Raw genomic sequence first — 27,985 nt, 5'->3', positions numbered from 1 at the left:
TCAGAAAGTGGGCAAGATGTCACTCTCCAGAAGATTCAAACAATAAAACTTGCCTATAGAATGGTCATCAACAGAAGGAAATTAATGAAGCCCTCCAGCTCCCACTTCACTGAGATCAAGGTTTGAGGCTCTGTAATCCAAGACGGGTCACAAAAAACAGTCACATTCAATTGGGGCAAATCAAGGACGTTGTTGACATTTCCCTTTATATCATTCATGGACTACTGATCACAGACAGAGAGAGTCTGGCTCATTCATAACTTCAGTCATTAGATCTACATTTTAGGTTAATGCCAGTATCTGAGAATCAGGCCTGATAGAAAGCAGTAATAAGTATTAGATAGAAATGACAAAAGAGAAAGACTGTAAGACAGAGGTATTATAATCCAAATTTCCACAATTCTGATCTAAATCAGCATATCTTGGTTAAAAGGTGTGAATCTTTATGAGCTTACAGATTTGAATTTGCAGTTTGTATTGGAGTTTAAGGAACTTGATAAGAAAATAGCATTTTATTTTGCAAATTAAGAGTGAAATGGCTGTTCAATTTCTTCATACAGATTGGACTTTTAAAGCATACATTTGACTGACATACTTAAATGTTTTACCCTCCAAACATTTCTGACACCAAATGAAAACCAGGGTAAAGGCATTTGAACAGTTGTTTGGTAATTAAGCAGCAAATTAAAAAATGTTTAAATCTTTTAACTAAGATAACCAAAATAAATTAGAATATTCATATAAAACATAATGTCAAGATAGAAGAAATATATAAAATGAACTTTTAAAAGTTACTGAAATTGGATTCAATTGACATTATGAAATTAAATTTAAATAATTCTAGACAATGCGTATCAGGATGAGTCACCATTTACATAGCTGCTTTAAGTAAAAAAATTTTTTTAAAAACCAAGAACACACTGTTTTTTGTCATTAGCTAGAAGCTAAATTGGGTCATGGAGCTGATTACCTGCTGAAAGAATCATAAAAATCTGTCAGCAAGGAGTAAACAATGAGGACTTCCTGGTAAACTTTTAGTAAGATTATACATATTGTATTTCTTCTGTGAGACTGAATGTCTACAATCTTGTCTGTTTTATTGTCAGTGAATAAAAAAAAAAATAAGTGGAAAAGAGGAAGCTATCTAGGGGGTCTCAGTCTTTCCTTGCTCTAAACTGTTGCCCACTAAGGACAAAGAATAAAGAACTGATAATATTCCTAACAGAAATGTTAGCTTTCCACCTGAAATGGAGACAAGAATGTCTACAGTATGGATTTTGCAACCCAGTGGGATAGTCAGCTCTCTTGATTAGCAGAGATGGTCAGATTCCTATAAAAATTCATTTTTTTTAAAGGAGGAGAGGATTCCTGTTATTTTATATCCTACTGTATACAAATAAAAAAGTTTAGGTAGAATTCAAACAATAAAGCAGCCCTTCATTTGTTTACAGGTAACCCTCCTTTGTTCTTGCTGTCTGAAAACGTGCGAATTCGAAAATATAATCTCTCATCTGAGAAGTACGGAGATTATCTTGAAGATGAGGAACATATTCAGGCTATTGATTATGATTGGGATCCTGAAGGCATAGACCTCAGTGAGTATGAACTTTGGCCTCTGTCATTGATATTAATTGAATTATAACGTATTGAACTTCGGGGAATTTATTTTTTAATGAGTGAATTTTGTTGCATGGGTGGAAGAGGATGCCCCACCTATCTAGCATGCTCCAGACACCTGAGCATGGCCATGGGTTCCAGCCAACCTTTCCTGACTTCTCACCAAACCTTTTCCCATCTCTGGGGATTATCCTTTCAGGACAACCTCATATCCCTTTGTTTAATATCTCCTTGTCTTTGTTCATGCAGGTCTTGTTCATCCCCACCATTGTATACTTAGAAAATTTCTACTCAAACTTCAAAGACCCACTTCAAATGTCACCTCCTCTGTGACATCCTCTATAATTCCTCCTGGCACAGTTCCATGATTGTTCACTCATGAGCCTTGAGCATTTTATACATGCTTTTACTAAAGCACATGTTACATTGAGTTATAGCTAGTGGTCCACATATTTTTCTCCCTACCCTTAACCATGTGCTCTTTGGAACTAGAGATTCAATCTAATTCATGTCTACATGCCCAGCACCTGACCCAACATCTGGTGCAGTGTATGTGGTGGGTGCTTAAAAGATTTAGTTCAGTGAATGAAAAAATGAATAATGCTTTCTGTTGAGTCTCTCATGGCTCTGTATGGTATGTGGAAGATGGTAATGGAGCAGGAATCAGACAACTTGTCTTCTATGCCTGCTCCCTCATCCACTTTAAATAACTGACTTTAAATAATTATAACAAATCTCTAGATCTCCATTTCTTATCTGTAAAATAAGAGCAGTAGCTTTGTTCTGCCTGCCTACCTCTGAGAGTTGTTTTGAAGATCAAATGAGATAAGAGATGTGAAAATGCTTTGCAAACTGTCAATAACTATGCAATGTAAGATTTATTATTGTTGTTTTCACCCTGCGTTATGCAATACAATAAGCTTTTCAAGAATGGTGTATACCTAGGAAAGTATATGCCTTAAAAGTCACAGTCTTCCTATGCTTTTAAAAATGCCTATGTTACAAACAAATGTTATTTCAATAAAAAAATAAATTAATTAAAAAAAATGCCTGCTGTCCACTATCCTTTATTTAGTCTGTGCATAAAATAGGACTTCCCATCCACGTGGCTCCTTTATTTCCAGTTATTGAGTATGGTTTCAAACTCTCAACAGCCTGCCTCTGGTTTATCTATACATTCTGTTTTGGAAAATGGAACTTGATCCTAATGAGAGCAAATAGGCTCTTGACTGAAATATATTTCAGTAAATTACCTTCAAATAGGGACGACTAAGTCAATATTGATGTTATCAATTGAAGCATTTGTAGCTAATAGCTCAAGTATGATAGGTTTTGAGGTTTGATCATATTGGTGTAATTGAATTATTAGTATTATAGGAACAATGAGGAGGTAGAGATGTGAACAGCACTTCACATGATTAGTCCCCAGTTCCTCCATTACCTGATATTCTTGACATGAAACTGACCTGTGTGTCTTGCCTCTGCAGGTGTTGTATATTACACTGTGCTAGGACATGGCTCTAATTTTGGTGCTATCAAACGTGCCTACATCCCCAACTTTGAATCTGGCAGCAATAATATTGTGCAGGAAGTTAACCTGGACTTGAAATACATAGCACAGCCAGATGGGTTAGCAGTGGACTGGGTTGGACGGTAAGTTTAGCCATATTCTCCTCTTGCCTATTCTATTTTCCTGGCCAGAGCTCACTACTTCTCACCTGGGCATATGAGTTAAGCTGGACTCCGATAGGGGTACACTCAGCCGCTGGTGCAGCTGGGTGTTGCCTGGGCTTGGTCTAGCCCCAGTGACCACCTCTACTTACCCCAGCATGTCATATAAACATGATCATTTCCTATATTCTATGTATGCCATGAAAAAGTTTGGGAAAGCACCAAGATCAAGATTCTATATTATATCTAGGAGAGCATTCTTGCCAACAGAGTTCTGGAGTCCAAAATTAACTTTCAGTGTGGCGACACTGTTCATTTTGTGAAGAAATGGGGCAGCCTCACAATTCTCCCAGCAAAGCAGTTGAGATGAAATATTTTTCTCTGTTGTAATTATTTCAGGGAGGAACAATCCACATCTTGTGTTTTTAGCAGGCTGTGTCGTCTGAACAGATTTTGAAATTTGACTTTCCTGTTTAATCTTTCAGTTTTTTGTTAGTAGAGGTGTTGGCTCTGTTCTGCTCTTTTAGACCTTCTAGAACCCCAGGGACCAGAGCCACACATTTTGGATGATTCCTAAGTAAGAACCTTAAGTAGATTTATTGTCAGGTTGATGCGTGAGATGCAAACTGATGTGGAAAAGTCAGTAAGCTTCTTCTTCAAGGAAGAGCCTTGCATTGCAGTCACATTTGTGGGAAAGTGTCTAATCTAATCACATTAGATTAGAATCAGAGCTCAAGCATTCATAGAATCCCCTATGTCCTTGAAAATGAATTAATAATGGAAAAATGTTTGACAGGGAAGGCTCGGGGGCTTACTGCCCTCTGGGAGAATGGACAGTCATTTGCAGTATAAATTAATTTTCAGCTTTTAACAAACTTATTTGGTCTTCCTGGAAGACTGGAGCATCTCTGAAGAAGTTAATTAGGTCCCCATTGTGCCTGCAGGCCAACAGGAGACTCATTTCAGTGCTTTCTGTCAGGAAACAAGGCCTCAGAGAGTCAGGAACTTGAAACTCTAGACTTTAGCACTTCCTTCTGAAAACCAACCAGGCAATGGCAAATCTGTCTGCTTCTTTGAAATTTTACCTCTTTCTCGGCCTTCATGAATAAGTGAATTTAGAAACTGATGGAACTAAGACCTGCAGCCTTAGGGATGAAATAAGGGCAGGATGGCCTGGCTGAGTTTGTTATTTTGAAAGGCTATTTCTACTCATCCTTGGAATTGATGCCAGATTCCTATTGATTCCAATGGGGCTCTTGGCAGAGGAGGAAGCAGACTTATGGGCATTCAGAATTTAAAGGGCCAGCCCAACAGTGCCTTAAGACTTCTACCTGGAAGGACATGCCACATAATAATGTCAGAGGTGAGGTCCACCATCATTACTGATCCTGGATGATTCAGCTGCTTTGGCTGATCAGGCAGGAGTCTCCTCCATGCCTCATTCCTCCACTTGTAACCTTCCAAAGATATCCCATTGGCTGAAGAGATTGGGGGCATTTCTGAGGGAGGGAGACTGTGGCTCCAATCACTGGTATCTGAGTAGCTATCTTGCCAGCCAGAACTTCCAAACTATGTGCTCTCATCTTCAAACCTCCTTCCCAGAAGTGACCAGTCCAGATTCTTCAGCTGTTTAACTTTGTCCCTCTAAATTCAGGCATATTTACTGGTCAGATGCCAAGAGTCAACGGATCGAGGTGGCTAAACTTGATGGAAGATACAGAAAGTGGCTGATTTCCACCCAACTGGATCAACCAGCCGCAGTGGTTGTGAATCCCAAACTAGGGTAAGTAGTTGAAGGAATCTTTAATGTTCTAGATATTTTCCACTGGATTCTCAAAAAATTACGTCTTTAATTATTTTCTCCCAACTGTAGTGAAATTGTTCTTGGACTTTTTTCGAGTGGTCTCTATGACTATTTTTAAAAATTATAATATACCCTAAAGATCATTTAGGACCAACCAGACTTCAGACTGATGCTATATGGGGGGAAGGCCTCTGGCTACATTTTTTCCAGAGCCTAGCTTGTCTAAAATTCACACATTCCTCAACAGAATTTAAAGATTGGTCTATACCTGATGATTGGTTTAGACTAGAGGCTGCAAAGTGGTGGCTGGTGGGCTAAATATGGCCCATAGACATGTTTGACTTGAACTACACAGAGCTTTACATTTTTTTTTGTTGTTTTTTTAATTTAGTTGCTAACATTTAAAAGTTTTTAAAAAACTGTATTTTTGGCTTGAAAAATCAGAAGAACTAATAACACTAGGTAGGTATGCCTTCCTTGATGCAGTATTGCCTGGACCTTTTAGACAGGGCCTTGCTCTCCCCCTCACTGGACGTTCATAACTGCTCTGCTCCACTCATTTATTTTGCCTGCCTGGTCCTTTCCAGGTATTTGAAGTGGTACAATCCCTGGTCTACTCGATTCTTCTCCCATTAAGTATTAGTTGGATGAAAAATAATACATTTAAAAAAAGTTCGAATGTAGCCTCTACGAGGATAGGAATTTTTGTTTTGTTCTCTGATACATCCCAAACACAGGACAGTGCCCCTCACACAGTAGGCCTTCAATAAATATTTTTTGAAGAATGAGCAGCTTTTGTAATTATATATTTTGGAGGGTCTGAATGTGTATCCTTGGATAGGGCTGGCTTGAGGAAGTGCAGTTTTCAGGAAGGATAGACCACAGGTGTGCCGGCTCCCCCTTTTCCCTGTCTTCTGTAAAGTTTAAGAATAGCATCATTTAGTACCCAGGCCTCTGTGAAAACTAGCTGATTTCCCTGCTGGAAGTCTATGCTCCGTTTTAGTGGAGAAGCTCCGCTCGATGAAATGCTGCAGTGAGAAAACCTTCTGTTACAGGCTTATGTACTGGACTGACTGGGGCAAAGAACCTAAAATCGAGTCTGCCTGGATGGATGGGCAGCATCGGAGCACCCTGGTTGATGAGGACCTTGGTTGGCCAACCGGCCTTTCTATTGATTATTTGAACAATGACCAGATCTACTGGAGTGACTTCAAGGAGAACGTTATTGAAACCATGAAACATGATGGGACTGATAGGAGAATCGTTGTAAATGCAGGTTAGAAATGAGTTAGAATTTAATATATTAAATAATCAATTAATATATTTCCCATTCTCTGTGCCCATTTTCTCAAGAAGGATACCTGATCTTAGAAAATGGTTTGGGCCGGCCCCATGGCTTAGTGCACGTGCTCCGCTACTGGCGGCCCGGGTTCGGATCCCGGGCGCACACCAACGCACCACTTCTCCAGCCATGCTGAGGCCGTGTCCCACATACAGCAACTAGAAGGATGTGCAACTGTGACATACAACTATCTACTGGGGCTTTGGGGGAAGAAAAAGGAGGAGGATTGGCAATAGATGTTAGCTCAGAGCTGGTCTTCCTCAGCAAAAAAAGAGGAGGATTAGCATGGATGTTAGCTCAGGGCTGATCTTCCTCACACAAAATAAATAAATAAATAAAACTGTTAAAAAAAATTAAAAAAAAAAAGAAAGAAAATGGTTTATATTGTTTCTTAGAAACCACTCTGCTGGACTCTGAGCTGCTGATTTAAATTCAAATGCACCCATTAGCAATAATTAAGCACTTTTTGTTCTTTTTACATAAGCTTTTTAAAAAGGCTCTCAGCAGCAGATATTGAAATAACCAAATTTCCAGTTAGGTTGCCCTGACAGAGATGGCATTCATGTGTGCCAGTGGTAATCCATGTCTAACGACTCCTAGATACATTAGTCTTTAATGTGCTAGATTGCTTATTTTGTACAACTGGAAATGTCTAGAAGGAGAGAAGCACTTTGTTTTCTCATCTAGACTCTGCAGAACTGCAATAATCAGCACATATCAGGTTTTTGTAAGCAGTGTCTTATGGTCCAAGAAAAAAACAAAATCTCTGCCATACAAATTGTTTATTAAAAATAAAATAAAATCAGCAACTTGAAAGTGACCAAGTCCGCTATAATTTGTGTCAGCCAGTAGTTTAATTTCTGTCATCTTGATCTCCCATGCAGCACGCTTTCACGATCCCGTGTCCAGAAAGTCTGCCTGAATGTTCCTGGAATTTCAAGGCGTTGGATTAGGGATTAATTCAAGCAGAATGACATTTAACATAAAAGTGAGGCTAGGGTATTTTCTTTTCAATAACTTTGTTTTGTTTTTCCCCTGTGGGTAAGCAGCAATGAGCCCTTATAGTCTGGACATCTTCGAGGGCGAGTTATACTGGATATCTAAGGATAAAGGAGAAGTATGGAAGCAAGATAAGTTTGGGCGAGAAGAGAAAGAGAAAATGCTGATAGTGAACCCATGGCTCACTCAAGTTCGAATCTTTCAGCAATATAGATATAATCAATCAGGTAATCACCAACCTTGGAATATGATGTTCCTTATTATCTGGAAACCTTATTTCAAATTAATGGCTATATTGTTGGAAAATGGTAGTGGATAATAATAGGCTGATCTCTTGGTGCATGAAAGAAGTGTGTCTGTGTGTGTGCGTATGTGTCTATTTTAACCATTTGACCAAAGAAAGATAAAATTGGAGGTCAAATGAAATTATGCACAGTACCAGCAGCTATGAAGGAAAAATATTTCCATCCTCATTGTGTTTGGAGTTATGGGTGTGTACTTCTAGGCCACAGAATCCAGCAGTCATCAGGCCCCTGCAAAATGTGAACTGGGTTGACAGGTCACAAAATGGGTTTCATGGACATCAGAAGTCTTGCCTACTCTTGGAAATGCAAGGTCAGGCTAGTCAAGTTATCCTGAGCTACATGAGCCTTAGTTTAAAGTGGTCATGGGCTGGCCCGGTAGTGTAGTGGTTAAGTTTGCACACTCTGCTTCGGTGGCCCAGAGTTCATGGATTCGGATTCCAGACATGGACCTACAACACTGCTCATCAAGCCATGCTGTGGTGGTGTCCCACATACAAAGTAGAGGAAGGTTGGCACAGATGTTAGCTAAGCAACAGTCTCCCTCAAGCAAAAAGAGGAAGGTTGGCAACAGATGTTAAATCTTCCTCACCAAAAAAATAAAAAATAAAATAAAATAAAATTGTCAGTCAGATGCATTTCTATCTCCTCCCTTCTTTCTTGTTTTCTTAGTTCTGAGTCCTGCTTCCTCATGTTACCTGGGTTCTAATTCATCCTTCACCATTTTATGGAGTAAGGTGAAAGGGAAGGGAAATCTTTGAAGTGAGGGAAGGAAATAGACTAAGTTCTCTATGTCAGATTCTCTCTTCAGTGTTAACCCAGACATCTGTTACTTCAATTAATCTTCTCCAAAACTGTTTAAAGAGGTTTTGTTCTTATCTCACAAATAAGGAAACTGAGGGTAGGAGAGATTTAGTAACTTGTGTGCCTAAGTCACACAACTAAAGCATGAGTTTTAAACTCAGAAATGATTTTTAGATTCAATTCCTTTTAACTCCAAAGCTTAGTGTCTTTCTGTTCTGGTCCAATTATCCGTATATCTAGTTCCAGATTGAATTCTATGGCTGTGTGGCCTTTGACAAGTTACTTCCCTTCCCATCCCTCTTCTGTGAGACCAAGGTGGAACCCGAGGTCCCCTTGAGTTCACTGATACTCTGAGACCCTGATCAGCCTTGGCTAATTGGAACTCAGAGCTGAAGTTCCTAGGAGATTACAGTGGCTGCAAATGCCTTTTCTAGGACCTAGATCCCTTGTGTTGCTGGTAGTGATTGTCATTCTCCAGTCCCTCTCCCAAACACTCTGGACTCCACTGATATAATAGCTCTTGCATCCTTAAATGCTCCTGTGGCTCTCATGCTTGGCAATGTTAAAGGCAGGAGGGGAGAGCACAGTACACCTGGTGAGCCCCCTATGGCCGCTGGAGAGAGAGCAGCCTAGGAGTCAGGCAGAGGAAAATCTGGAGACTTCTCCTGAAAAGCGTCTCAGCCAGCTGATGCTCTGGGCCCCCTTTGGAAAGTATTAATTCCCGTGTAATCCAGAGACCCAGCCCAGCGGTGCCAGATGAGCATTTCCTCTGGACCAATTTTTAGCATGCATCAGAATCATCTAGGAGCTTGTTGATCACAAATTGCTGGGTCTTGCCTGAAGGGTTTCTTACTTAATATGCCTGAGGGGGCCTAAGAATTTGCATTTCCAACAAGTTCCCAGATGATGCTGATGTTGCTGGTTCAGCGACCACATTTTGAGAATCTCTGCTCTAGGCATTGGTATCATATGGGAGCTCATTATAAATGCAGACTCTCAGGCCCCACCCCAGCCCCCTGAATCAGATTCCCCAGCGGATTTGTATTACATTGAAGTTTGAAGTTAGAGCTCTGCTCTAGAGAGCTGAAGAAATGTTAATGGGACAGATTTTGAGTCATGCTTTTGGAGTATGCCTTTTTATTTTATAGCCGTGCCTTGTCTATGGTTACTTTTTGGATGACAGAGAATCAGGATCACAGAATATTTGTCTAAGAAGGAATTTAGAGATCATCTATTCCTTGGATAAATCATAATATATGCTAAAGTAGGATTCAGAAGACTCTAGAATTACCTAAGGAGCTTTTAACAGTAATACTTGAGCTCTATCCCAGACCAATTTAAATCTGAATTTCTGTGACTGGGCATCAGTAGTTGTGAATAGCTCCCAGGTGATTCTGATAATCATAGCTCTACATTCCCTTGTCTTGCAAATTAGGAAACTGAAGCCCAGAAAAAAGTTCTCTTTGGAAGGTGGGACTGGAAATCACGTCCAGTATATGCTTTGGATGGACCACACATTATGAGCTATCTGAATTTGGGCAATGACAAATCTTGATGTAATAATGGGGTCTTACTGGTCTTTTGAACTATCTCAGGTCATTTAGCATTGATTAGTTTTTGGCATCATTCAGTGAACCAGACACACACCTACCTTCTAAATCTGCCAGGGCAATAGAGGAGATAAAAGATGCCAGTAGAAAATGTGGTGGTACAGAAGTGGGATGGAGGGCACAGGGAGAGACTGTGCCATTCTGTTGTGGTGGCAGGAGATGGTCGTATAAATGAGGGTGAGTAGCCAGGTGGCACGTGATCTAGAGGTGTCGGGATGCTTGCCTGGGCTCTCCTGTCACCTGGCAGGGCCACAACTAAGTTGATGGGCATATCCTTGGTTGGGGTATTCATTTCCTCCTCAGAACCTAACCACTGTTCTCATCTGCTTTCCAGTGCCCAACCGCTGTAAAAAGGTCTGCAGCCACCTCTGCCTGCTGAGACCTGGAGGATACAGCTGTGCCTGTCCCCAAGGCTCCACCTTTATACCAGGGAGAACCACTGAGTGTAATGCAGGTAGGAGCACTGCCTGGGCAGCCACAGGGCCTGGTGGAGCTCCTCTGCCTTCTGCAGTAGGTTCTCGACCTGTGTTTCACCTTCTTCAGAAGCCTGAAGAATCCCTGCATACTGGGTCCTTTACAGAATAGAGTGGTGATGGCTAGAAGGAGGGATGAGAGATATGGGAAATAATGAGTAGAGCTGAGTGAGGGGCCAAACAGTTCTTGTGTTCCAATGATATCTGAGAATTAATTGCTAAGATCTGCAGAGATATAGATCCTGTACCCCTAAACCTACTGTTATGTTGTTTTGTAAAGACATTTTGAAGAACAAATTTTCTATAAGCCCGCTTCCTCCTGTCTCTACCCCATACTGGGTTCCTATCACCCCAGAATCCATTCAGCCTTAACAGGAGTTCCTTGAGGTGGACAACCAGTTTCCTGAGGTGGGGGCCTTATGCAGTACAGAGGGGAGGGCTAGAGGAGTTCATGTTTTCCTCACATGCTCAATTCCAAGTTTTGACCACTGAAAAGGGGCCACATTTTAGAAGGTGCCTTACGCTGTGGGGAGAGGGAGGCTGGAATAAGGAAGCAGTGGTTTAATTCTCATCTGAAATGCTGTGGATGACCTATTCTTGGCAAGACCTTTCTTCAATGACTCTTTTAAATTAAGGAGTTAATAAGCCATGGGGAATAACTAGGGTCCCTAGCTAGTATCCAGTGCTTGATAAGCACGTTAAAAAAATCATCCTGCAGTTCACTAGCCGCCTTCCCCCAGTTTTAGCTGCTGGGGAAATGGAGAGGCTTAACCACCTTCCACCACCAGGGGGAGCAAGCAGTTAAACAAGGCACCACCTTCTGACTTGCTTCTCAGACAGGCTGAAAACTTGGCAGGTTTAGAGAATGAACTCAGGGAGAAAAAACTGCTTCCCTCTGCTTCCCTTCCCCTATCCCCACTATCATCCCGGCGCTGCTGGGGAAATATTGGCAAAGTGACAATACTTAGCAATATTTTTAACAAAACGACAATTTCAAGCTTTTGAGATTTGTTCTGTGCTGTAGATGGATCATTCTGACATTTGTTGCAATTTCACATTGAAGGAGAGGTGTTGTGCAAGTTGTCATCTCATCTGCTTTCCTCATTTACATTTTTTGCCAAGTGGATCATATTAAGAGTCTTGTTTAAAAAAACTTTAACCAAAGTAAGCACGTTAATGATGGTGGTCATTTCATATGGGGTCTTGGTTTGGTATATTAATTAATTAATTCGATAAATATTTATTGAGTGCTTGCTATGTGCTAGACACTGTTCTGAGTGCTGGAGATAACAGAAAGGAACAAAGAGACAAACCACCTGCTCTTGTTGAGTTTATATTCTAGTAGATAATCAATAGAGAACCCAATAAATCTATAATGTCAGGTGGTAAAAGTAAAAGGAGAAAACGAAAGCAGGTAAGAGGAATGAGGGTGGGGTGGGAGTGGGGTTGCCTTTTTAGAGATTTCCGGGGAGGCCTCTAGATAAACTGAACTTTGAGTAGAGACTCAAATTGAGAGACTCAAATTGAGCCAGAGGGGTATCTGAAGTCCTTAAATAGACACACATGGGATGAATACTTATTGAGCATCTTCTAAGTATAAGACATGGACACACCAATGAGTCTTCAGGCACATCCAGGGAGTACTGGGAGGGGGCTGAGCTGGAGCAGGAACCCAGAGCAAGGGCAGTTTTGTAGGACTTAAAAATGAGGAGATCTCTACCCAGCTGTCCACCAAGCATCTATGTGGGATCTGTGATGGAGTGATTGCTGGTGCTTTGGAGCCTTTAGTTGAAGTTCAGGGTGCATCTAAATTGAACTCTTGATTTTAACTGGGTTCACAGAGGAGAATTCTGAAAACTTCAAATGAGAATGTGAATGTCCTAAGAGATTCCTTTACCACAAGTTTCTTTTAACTATTAATGTATGTTCTGGAGTCTAGCATCTCTCCACTGTGTGTTTTTTTGGTCCGGGGGTGGGGGTGGAATGCTATAAACTGCCTCTATCTTTCCACCAAATGTATGTTACTCTCCAAGACCTTATTGATAAGGAAATTCATCTGATTTAAGGGGAAGGTAATGTTTTGATAGGGAGACTAATTAGCTGGCCCACCCCCATCCACCCCCTCACCGCCCCTCCCCCTATCCTATTCCTGAAGCGGGTTTGCATGGTATGGGTGTTCTGCTGAGTATGGCCGACTAACACATGCATGGCTTTCCCTTTCTGCAGCCATCGAAAGTCCTATCATCATGCCCCCCCCATGCAGGTGTATGCACGGAGGAAATTGCTATTTTGATGAGAATGACCTCCCCAAATGCAAGTAAGTCTGAATGTTGAGGTCCGAGCTATAGCCCTTGCCTCTTCTAGGGGAATTCAAGACCTTAAAGTAGCTAGAAAAACAAGTATAGGAACCTTGCCAGTTCACTAATTTTCACATCTTAACCAGCTTGCCCTCCCTTGGGGGAGTCCACAGAGAACTAAGGCAGTGCCTCTCAAACTGTAATGTGCCTAAGAATCACCTGCGGTCTGGGTCAAATGCCCATCTCACTCACAGGGATTCTGCATTTCTAACAAGCTCCTGGGAGATGCTACAGAATTGTGGGCCACACTTTGGGGAGCAGGAGTTAGAGAAACAATGGCCACATTTACCTACACACCTGGTCTTGTTAATTACAATGGGATTGTGGGAGAGTGGCCGTCAGCAGAGCTGCTTCAGTACAAGGCACTCGTGGTGAGCAGAGAGACTGAGCCGAAGATTCGGAAAGAAGAGAATTATTGAGAAAACTCTAACACAGAGCAAGATGAATGGAGGTCTTTAAAAAATTTAATGAAAACATATCAAAGAACACAATCGTGGTTTCCATTTTTACTCTCTAAGGAAGAATTCCATCGATTAGAGAACACACCAATAGGTTTATTTGATGAGACTGACCCTGTAGGTGCCACAGCTACTCTATTGAAAATGAATTTTCAAAGTCAGATTACTGTTCTTTCTGCTTGTCATCTCTTGGCAGAATAAACAAAAGTCGTACAGGATACATTGTCTGTTCATCATGTGATTTACTCAGTCGAACCTCTCTCTACCTCAAGATGTGCTTGTAAAATTGCAATAAAAGCCTAAGAAGGCAACAGCTCGTGAACAGTCTTCTTTTATTTTTAGGTGTCCTAGTGGCTACACAGGAAAATATTGTGAAATAGGACTTTCAAAAGGCATTCCTCCAGGAACAAGTAAGTTTTGAGAATATGAGCAACCTGGAAATACTTCACAGACCCTACATTGAATGCTATTTATAGTCTGTTTAACCTAGTCTTTGAAGAATGAATGGTTCTGGCCCCCAGCTTTTACTGCTAAGTGTATTGGCTCTTTTCTTTCTCCGCATGTTGATATGTTCGCTTTTTCTCCCCTCTTCAATGGCAGCGGTGGCTGTGCTGTTGACAATCATCCTGATCATTGTAATTGGAGCTTTGGCAACGTTAGCCTTTTTCCACTATCGGAGAACCGGTTCCCTTTTGCCTTCTCTGCCCAAGCTGCCAAGGTCAGTTTCGTTCTGTGGAATATTGATTTTAGAAGCCTGTGTGATGTGACCTTGTGAATAACTTAGTTTTTTTTTTTAAGTTAAAAAGTGCACAATACACAGTTCACCTATTCTACAGAAACAAAAAGTAGTGAACTTAAGGCAGTCACTTCAAATCACAACTTCTTAATCAAGTGCTTCTTTGAAGCCTGAGTGCAAATCACATTTTATAGTCCAAATGGTTGTGCCTGCTGGTGGGCATTCAGGTTAGACTGGAGAACAGAGTCGGCTGTGGGAAGGACTAGGCTTTATTCCTGTGAGTCCCAAACTGGCCCTTTCTTAGATCTCAGGCGTTCAGGAATGTGCTTTGACACTTCCAGGTAGCCAAGGGAACTTACTACCATATTTGATGTGTAAATTCAGAGTGGGAATTGAGCATTTCATTTAAATAAGATTTAGCAATATGGAGGAAAGGGTACTATTGCAAAAGATTATTAAAAAAAAATAATAAGACACTGTTTTGATTACTTCTTTTCAGCTTAAGCAGTCTTGTCAAATCCTCTGAAAATGGAAATGGGGTGACCTTCAGATCAGGGGCAGATGTTAACATGGATATTGGAGTATCTGGTTTTGGGCCTGAGTCTGCTATTGACAGATCAATGGTGATGGTGAGTGTGGTTTCAAAATGACTATTTGAAGGTTGTCATTTTTACTGTTTTATACACTTTTTATAAAGAATAAAATTAACCTAGAAAAAAAATGAAATACTGTATGCCTCTCAGAATAAAGTCTTCACTCTACAGGCAAAGTTAGAAACCATTCGGTTTGTTGCAGAAGTGTATCTAAAAATATTAGTAATAAAATTAAAATTTATTATGCTCTAAGCCACACTGTTGAATTGGAATTATAAACAGTCTTAAGTTTAACTGGAATCTTAGTCTTATGTTTTTAGGGAGAGGGAGAGAGAGAGCATGATATTCTGTTTTTGTTTGATGACTTTTTGTATGTTTAAAGAAAGGAGTAGGGAAATATATATTTCCTGATCTCATTTATTTTCCTGCCAATGTATAGTGATGGAATAAACAGTGATTTTAGAGTCAGTGGTTGGTTCAAATCGCAACTCTGCCACCTTCTAAGTATGTAATAATAGAGAGCTTATCTCTCTGACTCTGCTGTTCCCGTCTGTAACATGGGTATAATAATACCTCCTGTGAGGACCAATGGATACCTTATGAGGCGACGTGTATAGTCTCTATAATCAGTATTGGGGAATCACTTTCAGTATTTTGCCTTTCCCCTAAATCTTTCATTTTTGAAATGAAAATTTCAAAATGCCTGAAAATACAATAATATCCATTCTTTCTTCTTTCCCCCCTCCCTCTTCTCTTTGCCCTTCTTCCACCACATCCTTTTCTCTGTTGTCCAACCCCAGTCTCCAAGTGAGTTATTTTAGAGAACTCAGATATAGGAAGAGTGTTTCTGCTTTCTAGAGCTAATGAATTAGCACATTTATGTTACTTTACATGATGGTTGCCACATGGAGGCCTTGTGTCTCTGCTGGCTTGTTTTGTTGTAAGTTCTTTTTGGGTAAATTTGGTGTTGCCTAGCATACCTCCAGGGGTGAGGTATGCTTGCTCTGTGTGTGACCCAGGTTGGTACGGTATGATCTTTTTGTTTTCCCCATCAGAGTGAACACTTTGCTATGGAGATGGGGAAGCAGCCCATAATATTTGAAAACCCGATGTATACAGCCAAGGACAAGGAGAGTGCAGCCAAAGTGGTTCAGCCAACTCAGGTGAGAAATCGCACGGTCCTTTCTTTCAGGTACTGCTGTTGCCAGCTCTGATTCTGTTGAACAGTACCCTCTCAGGGTCCTCTTGGCCTTCCCTCGAAGGGAAGGAAGCACAGTGGTCCGTTCCTCGGCTTCTCTACCTGCAGTAACAGGACTGACCCAAGGACAAGAGGCCTGAAAACAATCAGAATCCCGTTTTGTTGCACAGTTGTTGGGGTTTGGCAACCATCCTGGGGGCACTGACCAAGAGCCTTTTCATTCTGAGTGGTCAGAGCAAGAGGTAGGAGTCCATTCAGAGGCTCAGCGAACACAGTACCTGACATACACAGGCTGTCTGTAAATCTTTGTGAAATGAATGAGTGAATGATTGTTAGGTCATTCTGCAGAGACTTTGGGACTGGCTATACTCTCTGGGTTCTTATTGGTATCATAAGGGTGTGATTTGAGGTGACCTCTCTGTGCTTGCCTTTCCCATACTGTTCGGAAAAGTACAAAGTTTTCCAAAGTTGATAGGCAGTTACCCAAATTTCCTTTGGTACAGCCCTATTACTCACTCATCTTTAAGAGCAGCAGGGGGATGAGATAGGAGCGTGGATGAAGGGAAAGAACTTTTCATCAGGTCTGGACCGATAGTCCCAACACCACTTCCAGTGCCTGTCAACTATTGGCCTGTACTTCCTTTGCCAAAACAACTGTGGCCTCAGCAAAACACACGTTCATTGCTAATACCTAAACTTCCTTTGAACTCACAGGGTAGGGCACATTTTAATATATGATAGAAATGTTTATTTTATGAATAGCTTTCTTAGGACCAGAAATATTTGAATCTTGAAAGCATTTTGCCTAATCCTTTGATATTCAGATAGCAAAACTTTAATCACATGATGAAGTAGATATGACATTTTATTTGGCATTTTCACTTAAAATAAAATGAGGCCCTGTATATAAGGACATATCCAAGTTTGAGAAGAAATGAAGTGGTGAATGTAAAAATACAGTCATATGCTGCATAATGACGTTTCAGTCAATGATGGACCGCATATACAATGGTGGTCTCATAAGGGCAGTACCATAGAGCCTAGATGTGTTGTAGGCTATACCTAGGTTTGTGTAAGTACTGTAGGGGAGGAAGAAATTTTCCTCTACCCTCCTGGGTTCTTCTGGTTGGTCTAAGAATTCAATTGACATGAGACAGATTAACAGGAGAAAAACAAACAAATGATTAATAACATGTATACGTGGGAGAAACCCAGGAAAACTGAGTAACTCACCAAAATGGTCAAAGTCCTCACCTTAAACACCATCCTCAGCTAAAGACAAAAGATGATGCCGGGGGTGGGGAGAGGCAAGGACTTCAAAGGGAAGGAAGGCAATTCACAGGTAGGGAGAAAAAAAGCAAACGTTTGGAAAACAAGTGTTTGTTTGGCCACACAGAAACAGAATAACACAGAGGGAAGCCCAGCAAACAGGCTTTTCTAGGTTCCTCTCTGTCTCCCACCTAGTTCACGTTATGATAAAGTGATAGCTTGCTTCCTGAGACAGCTTTTTTTAATCTGAATTCTTTTAGGCAGTGAAGGGGGAGGTAACAAGAAAAACTTTCTGAGTCTTTTTTTTCTTAATAATAGTCAGCCTAAAATAATCCTCATGTTAGAGACACATTTTGGGGTGGCAAATTTTGTTCCCCTTCAGTACACTCTATGAGGTTTGTATAATGACGAAATCGCCTAATGACGCATTTCTCAGGACATATAGGAAAAAGAGTGAATTTCTACCCTGTAATTTATTAATTATATATCTATTGTAATTTGGGCTTAAGAGGGAACCTTGGAATGCTATGAATGTTACAGAAAATGTCTAGAGGAGTATTAATTCAACCTCTTTTAAGCAGTCCTCTGAAATTATTAATTTTATTCTGAATATCCAAAGATATGATTCTCAATTTACCAGTGAGTTTGGGAATCATTCATGCTGTTCTTCTAGGATTTGGCTGCCAACATACAACCAGAGACCCTTTTATCCAAAAATATGGTCAACAGTGGGAGTAAGGGGACTTAGAGAACACAGTGGAAAGTGCTATTACTAAGTGAGAGAGTGACCAGTGAGGGTTTTTTTTGCCTCCCAGGATTAAGGCAGGAGAAAGATGACTTAGTGGTTGGTGCTTCTGATTTTGGGGAGATGGGAGTGGTGTTTAGTCCTGGGCTACCGGGTGGGTCTCATACAATAAAAATGATGCCTGACCATGTCTGTGAGAGAGCAAGGTGGTAAACAGGACAAAAGAGTTGATAAGAAACTTTGTAGCAAATTTATTTATTACCAAATTATTTCAAAACAGCCTTCAATATGCACAAAGGTGACTGTAACTGGAAATGTGGATAACAAGAACTATGGAAGTCCCGTAATCCCTTCTGAGATAGTTCCAGACACACAGCCAACTTCCCCGAGTGCTGATGGAACTCAGGTAACAGTGCTTGACTACTGAAATGTTATGGCATTTGGAAAGGACTTGGGTATTGCTGGGTTTATTAATCCTAGGCAAACTAGGAAGCACCCCGATAAGCTCATAGATCCCCAAGTGTGTCGGTAGTTAATAAAGATAATTTAAAAAACCATAAATTGAAAAACTTTCTGCCAAACAAAGCTACGTTCTAACATTGTGTTGGGAATGATATTCTTTGTGACATGGGAGACCATGCGGAAAAGAAGGGCAACAAATTTCTTCAGCCTCTTCAGACCAGTGGCGTTTAATTTGCAAGAATGACTTCATGTGAATAAAGAGCTCACTATGTCAAGGATACACGTAGAAGACCCTTCCCTTCTGTGGGTAATGCAGTTTTTCTACAGTGTATACCTTGGTTCTCTTAAATAATGTGTGTTGTTCTTAGCTCTACTGCTGCTACCTATGTTCACCACTAGATGGCACTAATTCACATGCTCTTCATCTATCCCGCTTTCTGTCCATTCATCATCCATCTAACTGTTTAACCATTATTGCCTTCACGCGCCAGGCACAATATTTAATGATGGAGATTAAAAGAAAAAAAAGACCACTAAATAGAACTTCTCTACCATGCCTGCAGGCCCCTCTGTAGACTATTTGTTCTACAGAGAGACATTCAATAAATAAATTTGATATAAAGCTGTATTGATAGATAATATATCACTAGTTTTAATGGACACATATGAAGCTGTTCAAGATCTAGCTGTTTGCTTCTGGGCAAACTATTTTACCTCTGGGTGCTAGAATGGGTGGGGCAGTTCTTTGTGGTATAAACTATCCTATGCATTGCAGGACATGTTAATATTCAGTAGTGTCTCCTCCAATGCATTGTGATCCCAGAAATCATCCCCCTCGCACTCACACACTCCCAGTTGAGAAGAGTAGGAGCTGGGGTGTCTCAGTGTTAAGGTTCTTTGACTCTTTCTGTGAAGTAATATAAAGAAACAAATGTCTAAGGGTAGTTAGAAATCTACCATTTATACAATCCTTATTTCTCAAATTGCTAATCTATAAACAGAATTGGTATCTGCAAAGTTAACTTGGAAGTCATGTTGGATTTTCAGTGCCTCTGTTCTGCTTGTTTGGGTCAAAATAAAAGTTGAACTAAATTGATGCTAATGAGAAGAGCTTATACCAAAGGTCTCTTTGTCTACCTTTTCATATTCCATTTACTAAGTCCTTCTCCCATCACACATATGAGCATGCTCACTCACACAAATGTTGTCTTAGAAAGGAATTTTCAGTTTCATATTTTTCAAGAGACTGATTTTTTTCCTTTAAGCTACCTTAGAAAATGGATTTTGAAGATTAATTTTCCACAGACACTAGAATACTTGAATGTGACATATTCAGTTCCCCAAGTCTGGCTCAACTCCAAGATAGTGCCAGATTTGTTTTGTATCCTCGACACTTTTTTCTCAGTCCATTTCAAGTCTAGTGATCCTCTTCCCTAGACAGGGCTCTCTCCCGGCCTGAGCAGGAAGAGGAATGTGGTGGGGATGCTGCAACCTCTGACCTGAACATCAGTCATTAGAAACAAAATGGGCACTGAAAAACTTTCAAATGGGAGTGGATCTTCACCACCTATAGTCCCTTTCTTTCTCATCTCCATCTTCGCAGTACGTTGGTTCTTGCTCTTACTTTTTTTAATCATTTGGGGCTGAGACCCTCTAAGGTTTATCTTCCCTATGTCTCCAAGGATCTTCCCATATCCATTGCCTCCTGGGCACTGCGATAACAGCTGGTGTGGCTTAAAGCAGTAGATGCACTTGGTTAGGATCACCCCAAGTTGACATTATTGTGCCAAGGAGTCTCACAAATTTGTCTTTCATCAGTGAATCTGCTCAAAGGACTCAAAGTTAAGAACATAAACTCCTGTGACTTAGTTCTATCATTTCCAAAAGTCTCATTGAAATGCATTGGATTTCCCAAGGAGATAAAATGAAAGTCACCACCATTTCTCTTATTAATAATTGCTTAACTCCAAGTAGCCATTCCATACTGAAGCAATGACCTTTAAGAGTTTTGGCCTTCCCCATTTAAGTATAAGCTTCCAGAGGTCGGCCTCTGACCTGAATGTCTTCCTCTCCCCCTTGGTGGTGGCCATGTACAGAGTAGGTGCTCACTTAAATATGCGTTAAAGAGAATGGCCTCCTCTACTTCTCCTGTAGTCATGTGCTCCCCACTCCTTTACATGTTGGCCCCCTACTTTCGCAGAGCAAGAGATACCCCATAAAACATGTGGGCTATCTCAGCTACCTGCTGGAGTAGACTATCTATTCCTTTGTCTCCTGCCAGGTTTCCATCTGGCAGCCTGAGCTGTGGCAGCACTGCCACCCTGGGCAACTTTTCAGCAAGAGAAGTTCATGCCACCACCCACCATAGTCTAGAGTGATTTCTCTTTGGGATCTTCAGTTTGTGGCCCCTGAGTCCTATAGTCACTGCCTACTCTTCTACCTACAATTTACTTATATAATCTTGCTGTGACTCAGTTTCTTCATCTGTAAAATAGAGATAATAAGAGCACCTACCTCACAGAGTTGTTGGGAAGATTAAATCAGAAAATTGTAAGACTCTTAGAATATAGTCCCTGACACATAGTAAGCACTCCATAAATGTTAGTTGTTTTTGTTGTCACTATTATTATTGTGAAGATTACAGGAGGAAATAATGAAGGGAGAAGGGGTATCTTGAGTTGACCAAGGATCAAGATGTCATTTTAGGAAATGAGACTTACAATCTGGCTTTTTCCTCGCATTTTTAGGCAGCCTCTGGAGAAATCTCTTACCTGTTTCTGTCCAAGCTTCCAGATACTATGGGTACAGATTCTCTAAACTATAAATTTCAAATTAAGGAGCATTTTGAAATTATTAAAATCACCCAGAGAGTTTCAGTTACTGTTCAGGGACCCTCAGAAGAAGTGAAAACTTTACCACGTGGGCTCAGTCACAAGGTCCCGGGTCCCAAATTGCTTTTTCCTTCAGTAAGAAAAAAATTTAAAACCTAGACAGAGGGGTAGAAACCCACAAAAAAGTTCCATTCCTGAAGGTTTTCTGTTTCTTCTTTTTCATTTAGGCAACAAAATGGAATATCTTCAAACGAAAACCGAAACAAACTACCAATTTTGAAAACCCAATCTATGCAGAGGTAATTTTTAACACTTTTTCTTAGCACCAGCGTTCTTTCTTAGAAATAACTTGCCTCGCTAAATTGAACATGCACTCAGATTATTCTCAGCAAACTGGCAAAGATGCGTCTTCTTCACACACGACTGTTTCTAGTCGTATTGGGGGAATAAATGGCTGATTCATGTTTTGTTGTGGTCTTAGATGGACAGTGACCAGAAGGAAAGTACTGCTGTGGCCCCACCTCCATCACCTTCTCTCCCTGCTGAAATCCCTCCCAAAAGAGGCTCAACTCCAGCCTACACTGCAACGGAAGACACTTTTAAAGACACTGCCAACCTTGTTAGAGAAGACTCTGAGGTATAGCTATGCCAGCTATTTAGGGACTAATTAGAAACACACTTTTGCACATATATTTTTTACGACCAGATGAAAAAAGTTAACATTCAGTACTTTATAAAAAAAATATATTTTCCCTGTTCACCTGTAGCTGGAAGTGTCTGTGGAAACTATGCCTTGTGTGTCTTTTTTTTTTACTTATGCCATCTCATATTTTTACAAATAATTATCACAATGTACTATATGTATATCTTTGCACTGAAGCTATCTGAAGGTAAGGCTATAAATATATTGTACATTTGTAAATTTTGGAAAGATTATCACATCATTAAATTTGCTAATAAAAGAATCTGCTGAATTGGTCGGTGATCATTACAGTAAATGATCCAATGAGAAAAGGAATTGACGAGGGGCCTTTAGCCGTGTCTAACGAAGAGGCACCACTCATGTTTCCTATAGAATTTCCCAGGAAAGGAATTCAGGCCCCACTCTTGGGTCCATGTTTAGACATCAGCACTTAATTAAGGTTCACTATGACATGTAACCCGATTAATAGGCATATTGATAGGAGCACTGTGTGCTGTATAGACTTCTGGACTTGACCGTAGGTGCCTCAGGTAATGCAGAAGGTAGAAAAAGCAATTCAACTTCACCCTTCTACATGTTTGTGTTGTCTAAATAGAGCATTCTGCTTCCTGTGTGTTATCTCACTAGCTGTCAAGTCAACATTGTTATTTGCAATGTCTGTGAGAACACACCATGTCATTAAGTGCAAGTGTCTTGCAAAGAGTTTGTATTTAATCGAATGAACTCTTTTGCTTGATGGGCCACAGGGCAACTTATGTCCTTGCCTGGTATCTCAGGTGGTCACCTATCCTAGAAACTGGAGCTCGGTAGCTGAATTATTAAAACCAAATCTGTGTCTTCATAATGTAAGGTGCACAACAAACACTGGTTAAGCAAAGCCTCAATTGGGTTTTTGTTTCTGTGTGAAAATATCATTATAATGACTATTTATTTCCTAAGTCAAACATGAATAGAAAGGGAAACCATTCTTATTGAGCCTTTTTTAGGTCTTTTGGCTAAATCTGTACATTTGTATCAGAACGTCCTGTAGAGCCTAGCTCTTCTCTTGAATAGTTGGTATAGTCTCCATGGGAACCATGCGGGAATATACAATTCCATACTAAGCAGCATTCCTGTCTCTCTGTGCTAATATTGCACATTTTTAAAACAATGAATGAATGGATGGATGGATGAATGAAAACTGTACTACTGATTATTTTATTCCTGAGTTCTCAAAATATTTGTTGCTCGTATTTTGAGTGCTTATTGTAATTACTTTGAAATGTACTTTGATTAGAAAAGCAAACGGAAATGATGCTGCTGAAAAATTTCTAATAAATGTGTATTTTATCAGACTTCCGTGTGTTTCTGAAGCCCGGGTCATGAATCAGTTGTATGTTACTGTGCTGAGCTTAGGGCTTGGAATACTAGGCAATCTGGGAACCAAGGATGCCCAGGGTTCGGGGAAGTGGGAAGGAATTTACAGCACACTCAGCCCTGATGGGCCGGCGGGGTGATCTCAGAGAGAAGAGTAACCTCCTTTAGGTTCCCACTTGAACTCTGGGTGGGCAGCCCCCTTAATTGCCTTTCAATGTCAATTTCCACTTCCCCTTTTCCTTCCTTACACCCTAGGCCCTCAGCCAGATTCCCCATTTTGGATTTAATTGTGTTCCAGAGCTTAGCTTAAGAAGCCACTGCTGAGGGACCATGGAGCTGCTCATGTGGAGACAGAAGACAGTGAGGATGGCCACAGCTGGAGAGGGTTTTGTTCAGAAGCAGGATTTGAGCTTCACTGGGGTGTATTCTGATGTCCTGACTCTGGGATATGTGAGCTGTATCAGGCAACATAAAGTGTGAATACCAGGAGTGAAAGGGAGCCAGGATAAGCTGTGCTTGGGAATGCTTGTACTTTCCGCCTGTGATATTTGTCTTGGGCCTTAAGCTCAATAGGGGAGTTTCTTGTATGAGAATTAGTTTCCTGCTTAGCTTCATTTCTGAGTCTGCCCCAGAAAGGAATCAGAAAGTCTGCTGCTGTGTCCCCTCCTCTCCTGTGTACGGGGACGCTTGGGAACTGGAGGGTGAGAGTCACACGTCACCCTCCTGGTAGGCTCTCCCAGCCCCGGTTCTGTCCCTGCCTCGCTCTCTATAGCCTGAGCAGCTGTTCGGAAGTTCTGCCAGGTGGAGGAACACCCGAAAGACAGGGTGCTATTTACAGGACTGAAAAGCTGATGATGCTCATCATTTCATCACGTGAAGCAGGAACAGTTTTACTAGCAGAGCATCTTTATACTGCACAATACACAATCACAACCCAGGCAGATGCGCCCATAGCAAGCTGTCAAATCACAGTGTTGTCTGTTTCCAGGGTTTCCTGTTGATCTTTTTAACTATTGGTTTATTTATACACTCTGTGGTCTACCAGCACTCAGTTGCGGACAAATGGACGCAGAGACCATGGGTTTTAGGAAAATATGTGAGAGAAGGGCTTTCAATTGAGAATTCCATCCATTAACTTGTTTTTTTCCTCTGAATTGGGAAAAGACCACTATTATTTGCTTTTTGAGGTGGAATATCTCAGGCTAGCTCAAAGATGATCAAGAATTAGTTAGGCCCTAGGGTCAGGGAGCATTCTGAGGAAGTTGGTTAGAGATGCACAGGCTTTCCCAGGCGTCCTAGAAAGAGCCCTGTGTCTTGCTACAGTTTGCTTGTCCTGAATTGCAATTCTTCTGCTATTCCCAAATAAACCTGTCTTTTTGAGCTTGCCTCAGTTTACCTCTTTATTTAGGTCAACAAAGGCAATTACCCAACCAATTACTTTCATGATAGGGACTAGGCCGTCCTCCTGCTGTTAATCTCTGAGCCTCAGCTGCTGCTTCTATAAAATAGGGAGATTGGCTGTGAGAGTCCAATGTGAAAATGTATGTAAAGAGTGTGTGCAGCCCAATGCCTGGCTCGGAGTAAGCCCTCAATCCGTAGTGGCCACAATTATTATTGTTTATTAAGTGGAGGGGCAAGGAGGAGGTTTTTAAAAAAAGGAAATGTATTTTTAAAAGCTTCTTGGGTGATTTTAATGTGCAGCCAGGCTTAGAACTACAAATCTAAGTAGAAGTGGCTAATCTTTAATTTTTTTTTTTAGTTAAGGATGTTATGGGATGTTCAAGATTTTGTCCAAAAGATAGAAGAATCACATATCTTTGGAAGAATGCATGTACCTTGTCTGTAATGAGGCTAGAGTAGAGAGGATAAAATGCTGGGTCTCATTAGATTGTCCTTTAAGGGTGATAGGAAAGCAATAAATACCCCTGAATATGAAAGATGGGAAACAAAGGTGGAGAAAGGTAAAGTACATATTCAGGTCACAGCGCGGGGGACAGAGCCACATTTCTTGTTCCAACAAGCCAGGGGTAGGGCCTTCCACAAAATTCCCAGTGTCTAGCACCCAGACCTTGGCTGACAAAGAGCAAGTTGATGTAGGAATTTATTCCTCTTATCTTTTCCCATGTTTCCAGACTCAACTCCACGAGACTTTTCTTTCATTACGTTTGTTAGTTTCCCTTCACCCCATTGTGGCTGTAACTTCCTCAGGATGCCTTTCAGGGGTCGGGGGAATAAGAGACTTTGGAAAGTCCTGGGACTTCCTGACACTAAAGAGACATTTACTGTGAGACAGGTAGGATGCAGTCTATTTCCAAGAGTGCAATTGTATATTTATTGCTTCTATGTCTTCATTTGTTGAGCTTTTATGTTTTTATTTTTGGGCAACTTCTAAGAATAAAGCATTTGAGAGCAATACTTCCATTTTAGAAGACAAGTAATCTCGAGCTGTTCTTGGCGCAGTGCTTTGCTGATATTTTCCAAATCTTAAAGGGACCAGATACATTTGGTGGAGGGCAGTGGAGGCTTCACTAGCAGCACAGAAAATGGTTACCCACAGTATGGTGGTAGTTGCCTAGGCTTTGGGCGGGGGAGTCCATGTATCTGCCTTTGGCCTCGTGTAAATGGCTGACAGACTCCTGTCACACCGGCAAGTAGCGCTTCTCCTGGAGAGAGCGGAGCTCTAACCGGCCACGTGACCTTGGGTAAGTCATTTCACCTCCCTGCAGATTAGCAGCTTTATCTGGAAAGTGAAGGGGCTGGAAAAGGTTATCTCTAAGTTCTCCTTTAGCTTTCAAGTGCTGTGGTTCAATGATTTATCTCTACTTCAGTCTTCATCTGGAATTTCATTTCAAACTCCAGGCAGCTGTTTCAGTAAGTTCTAAGCTTGTTATAGCAACTTCAAAGAAGGCAGATTCAATTATAGCATCTTAATTTTTATCCTCAAATGCTGTCCTCTCTAGGTAAGTATCAGAGAGATGCATTTTAGGAAATCTTTTTTTTTGAAGTATCTGAAAGGCTGCCTGTCAATTTCAGGGCTGAAAGTTGCCACGCGGGGATGGTTTATAGATCCAAGGCCACAGGAGACTTTCACGGGGCCCCAGCCCACACTGAGTTTCCTGAGGCACATGAAGGGCCCCTAGTCAGAGAGTGAGGCTGGCTGGAGGAGCAGGCAGTCACCTGTGGAGAACAAATGGCCTCCTGCAGACTTGTGATGACATGCTAGGCCCATGAATGGTCTCTGAGTTAAAGAACAAATGAACCCAGAGGTAAAGTACATAAATCAGGACTTTCCATTCTTTGAAAGTTAAACTTGAATTTATTTTTTATTTTTTGTGAGGAAGATCAGCCCTCAGCTAACATCTGCCAATCCTCTTTTTTTTTTGCTGAGGAAGACTGGCCCTGGGCTAACATCCGTGCCCATCCTCCTCCACTTTATATGGGACGCCGCCAGAGCATGGCTTGACAAGCAGTGTGTTGGTGTGTGCCCGGGATCCGAACCGGCGAACCCCGGGCAGCCACAGCGGAGCGCACGCACTTAACTTCTTGCACCACCGGGCCGGCCCTATTTTTTATTTTTTAATTGTGGTAAAATAGACATAACATAAAATTTTAAATTTGAATTTTTAATCATCAGTCTGGTATCTGGGGCCTTTTTTTGTTTTTGTTTTTCCATGATGGCCTTATAAGGCTGCCTATCATGGGTTTGAAAATCACTGAGGCACAGTATTTCCTTCTAATATCTGACTGTGTGAGAGCCCATGAAAAGATGGCAGGAAACACAGCTCAACTCAGCCCTGCCCAGCAGGAAATGCCGTAGTCAGCTATCATTGCCACGTGAGTAGTCAGCTATCATTGCCACATGAGTTACTTCTCGGAATGAGTCGAGGCTCTGGTGTTTAGAGTGTGAAGACACCAATGTGAATGGTTTAAGCAAATGGCCACCAAGTCCTGGTTTAGGAGTCAGCTTTGATGTATTAGAAAGTGAACAAGAGTTGGAGCCTAATTAGCTGGCTGACTTACCCAAGCTGTTGAGTTTCTCTAAACTTCAGTTCCTTGTCTAAAAAAAATGGAGATCATAAACTCCATAGGGGTCTCGTGAGGATAATACTTATTCATTCACTCAACAGATATTGAATGAGCATCTACTAGGTACCAGGGAATAGTAACAGCTAACCTTTACTGAGCACTTGATGTGAAGTACCTCATTGAATCCTCCTGGAAGCCTTATATGGGAAGTACTGTTTTTACCATTTTACAGATCAGAAAACTGAGATAATAGACAGGAAGATGCTTTGTAAATTATAAAGCATAATACAACATGCTTTGGCACAAGATCATGACCTAGGAAAAATTTGTCTTTACTTCCCCAATTTTAATTCTGTGGATTCTCAGTGACCTATACTGCCTCACAAAAACAACAACAATAGCAGGTATTTACTGAATGTTTCCTATGCACCAACACCTCTTCTAAGCACTTTCAGGTATTAACTCATTTAATCCTTGAAACAAACCTATGACATAGATTATTATTATCATCCCCATTTTACAGATGAGCAAACTGAGGTGAGAGAGGTTAAATAACTTGCACAAAGTCTTACATCTCTTATGTGTTGGATCCAGGACCCTAATTTGGTCTGCACTCTACACCATTATGC

General features: G+C 41.0%; 1 protein-coding gene across 2 annotated transcripts in view; it reads left to right on the top strand.

Moving 5' to 3' along the window:
- The window catches only part of LRP2 (LDL receptor related protein 2), a 203,622-nt gene extending 180,314 nt beyond the window's left edge, over positions 1-23,308 (top strand). For both annotated transcript variants that reach the window (XM_058549201.1, XM_058549200.1), the window contains 14 exons: positions 1,452-1,595; positions 3,105-3,270; positions 4,943-5,071; positions 6,148-6,368; positions 7,484-7,660; positions 10,484-10,603; positions 12,849-12,939; positions 13,780-13,847; positions 14,038-14,155; positions 14,673-14,802; positions 15,822-15,929; positions 18,259-18,384; positions 21,499-21,570; positions 21,753-23,308. In XM_058549201.1, coding sequence (XP_058405184.1) covers positions 1,452-1,595; positions 3,105-3,270; positions 4,943-5,071; positions 6,148-6,368; positions 7,484-7,660; positions 10,484-10,603; positions 12,849-12,939; positions 13,780-13,847; positions 14,038-14,155; positions 14,673-14,802; positions 15,822-15,929; positions 18,259-18,384; positions 21,499-21,570; positions 21,753-21,914 — 1,832 coding nt within the window. In that variant the 3' untranslated portion in view covers positions 21,915-23,308. The remainder of the gene's footprint in view (positions 1-1,451; positions 1,596-3,104; positions 3,271-4,942; positions 5,072-6,147; positions 6,369-7,483; positions 7,661-10,483; positions 10,604-12,848; positions 12,940-13,779; positions 13,848-14,037; positions 14,156-14,672; positions 14,803-15,821; positions 15,930-18,258; positions 18,385-21,498; positions 21,571-21,752) is intronic.
- The last annotated feature ends 4,677 nt before the right edge of the window (positions 23,309-27,985 follow it).

Source organism: Diceros bicornis, chromosome 10 (genome assembly GCF_020826845.1).
Source record: "Diceros bicornis minor isolate mBicDic1 chromosome 10, mDicBic1.mat.cur, whole genome shotgun sequence".
NCBI lineage: Eukaryota > Metazoa > Chordata > Mammalia > Perissodactyla > Rhinocerotidae > Diceros > Diceros bicornis.
Note: the sequence above shows the minus strand (reverse complement) of the source record. Positions and strands in the feature narration are given on the sequence as shown.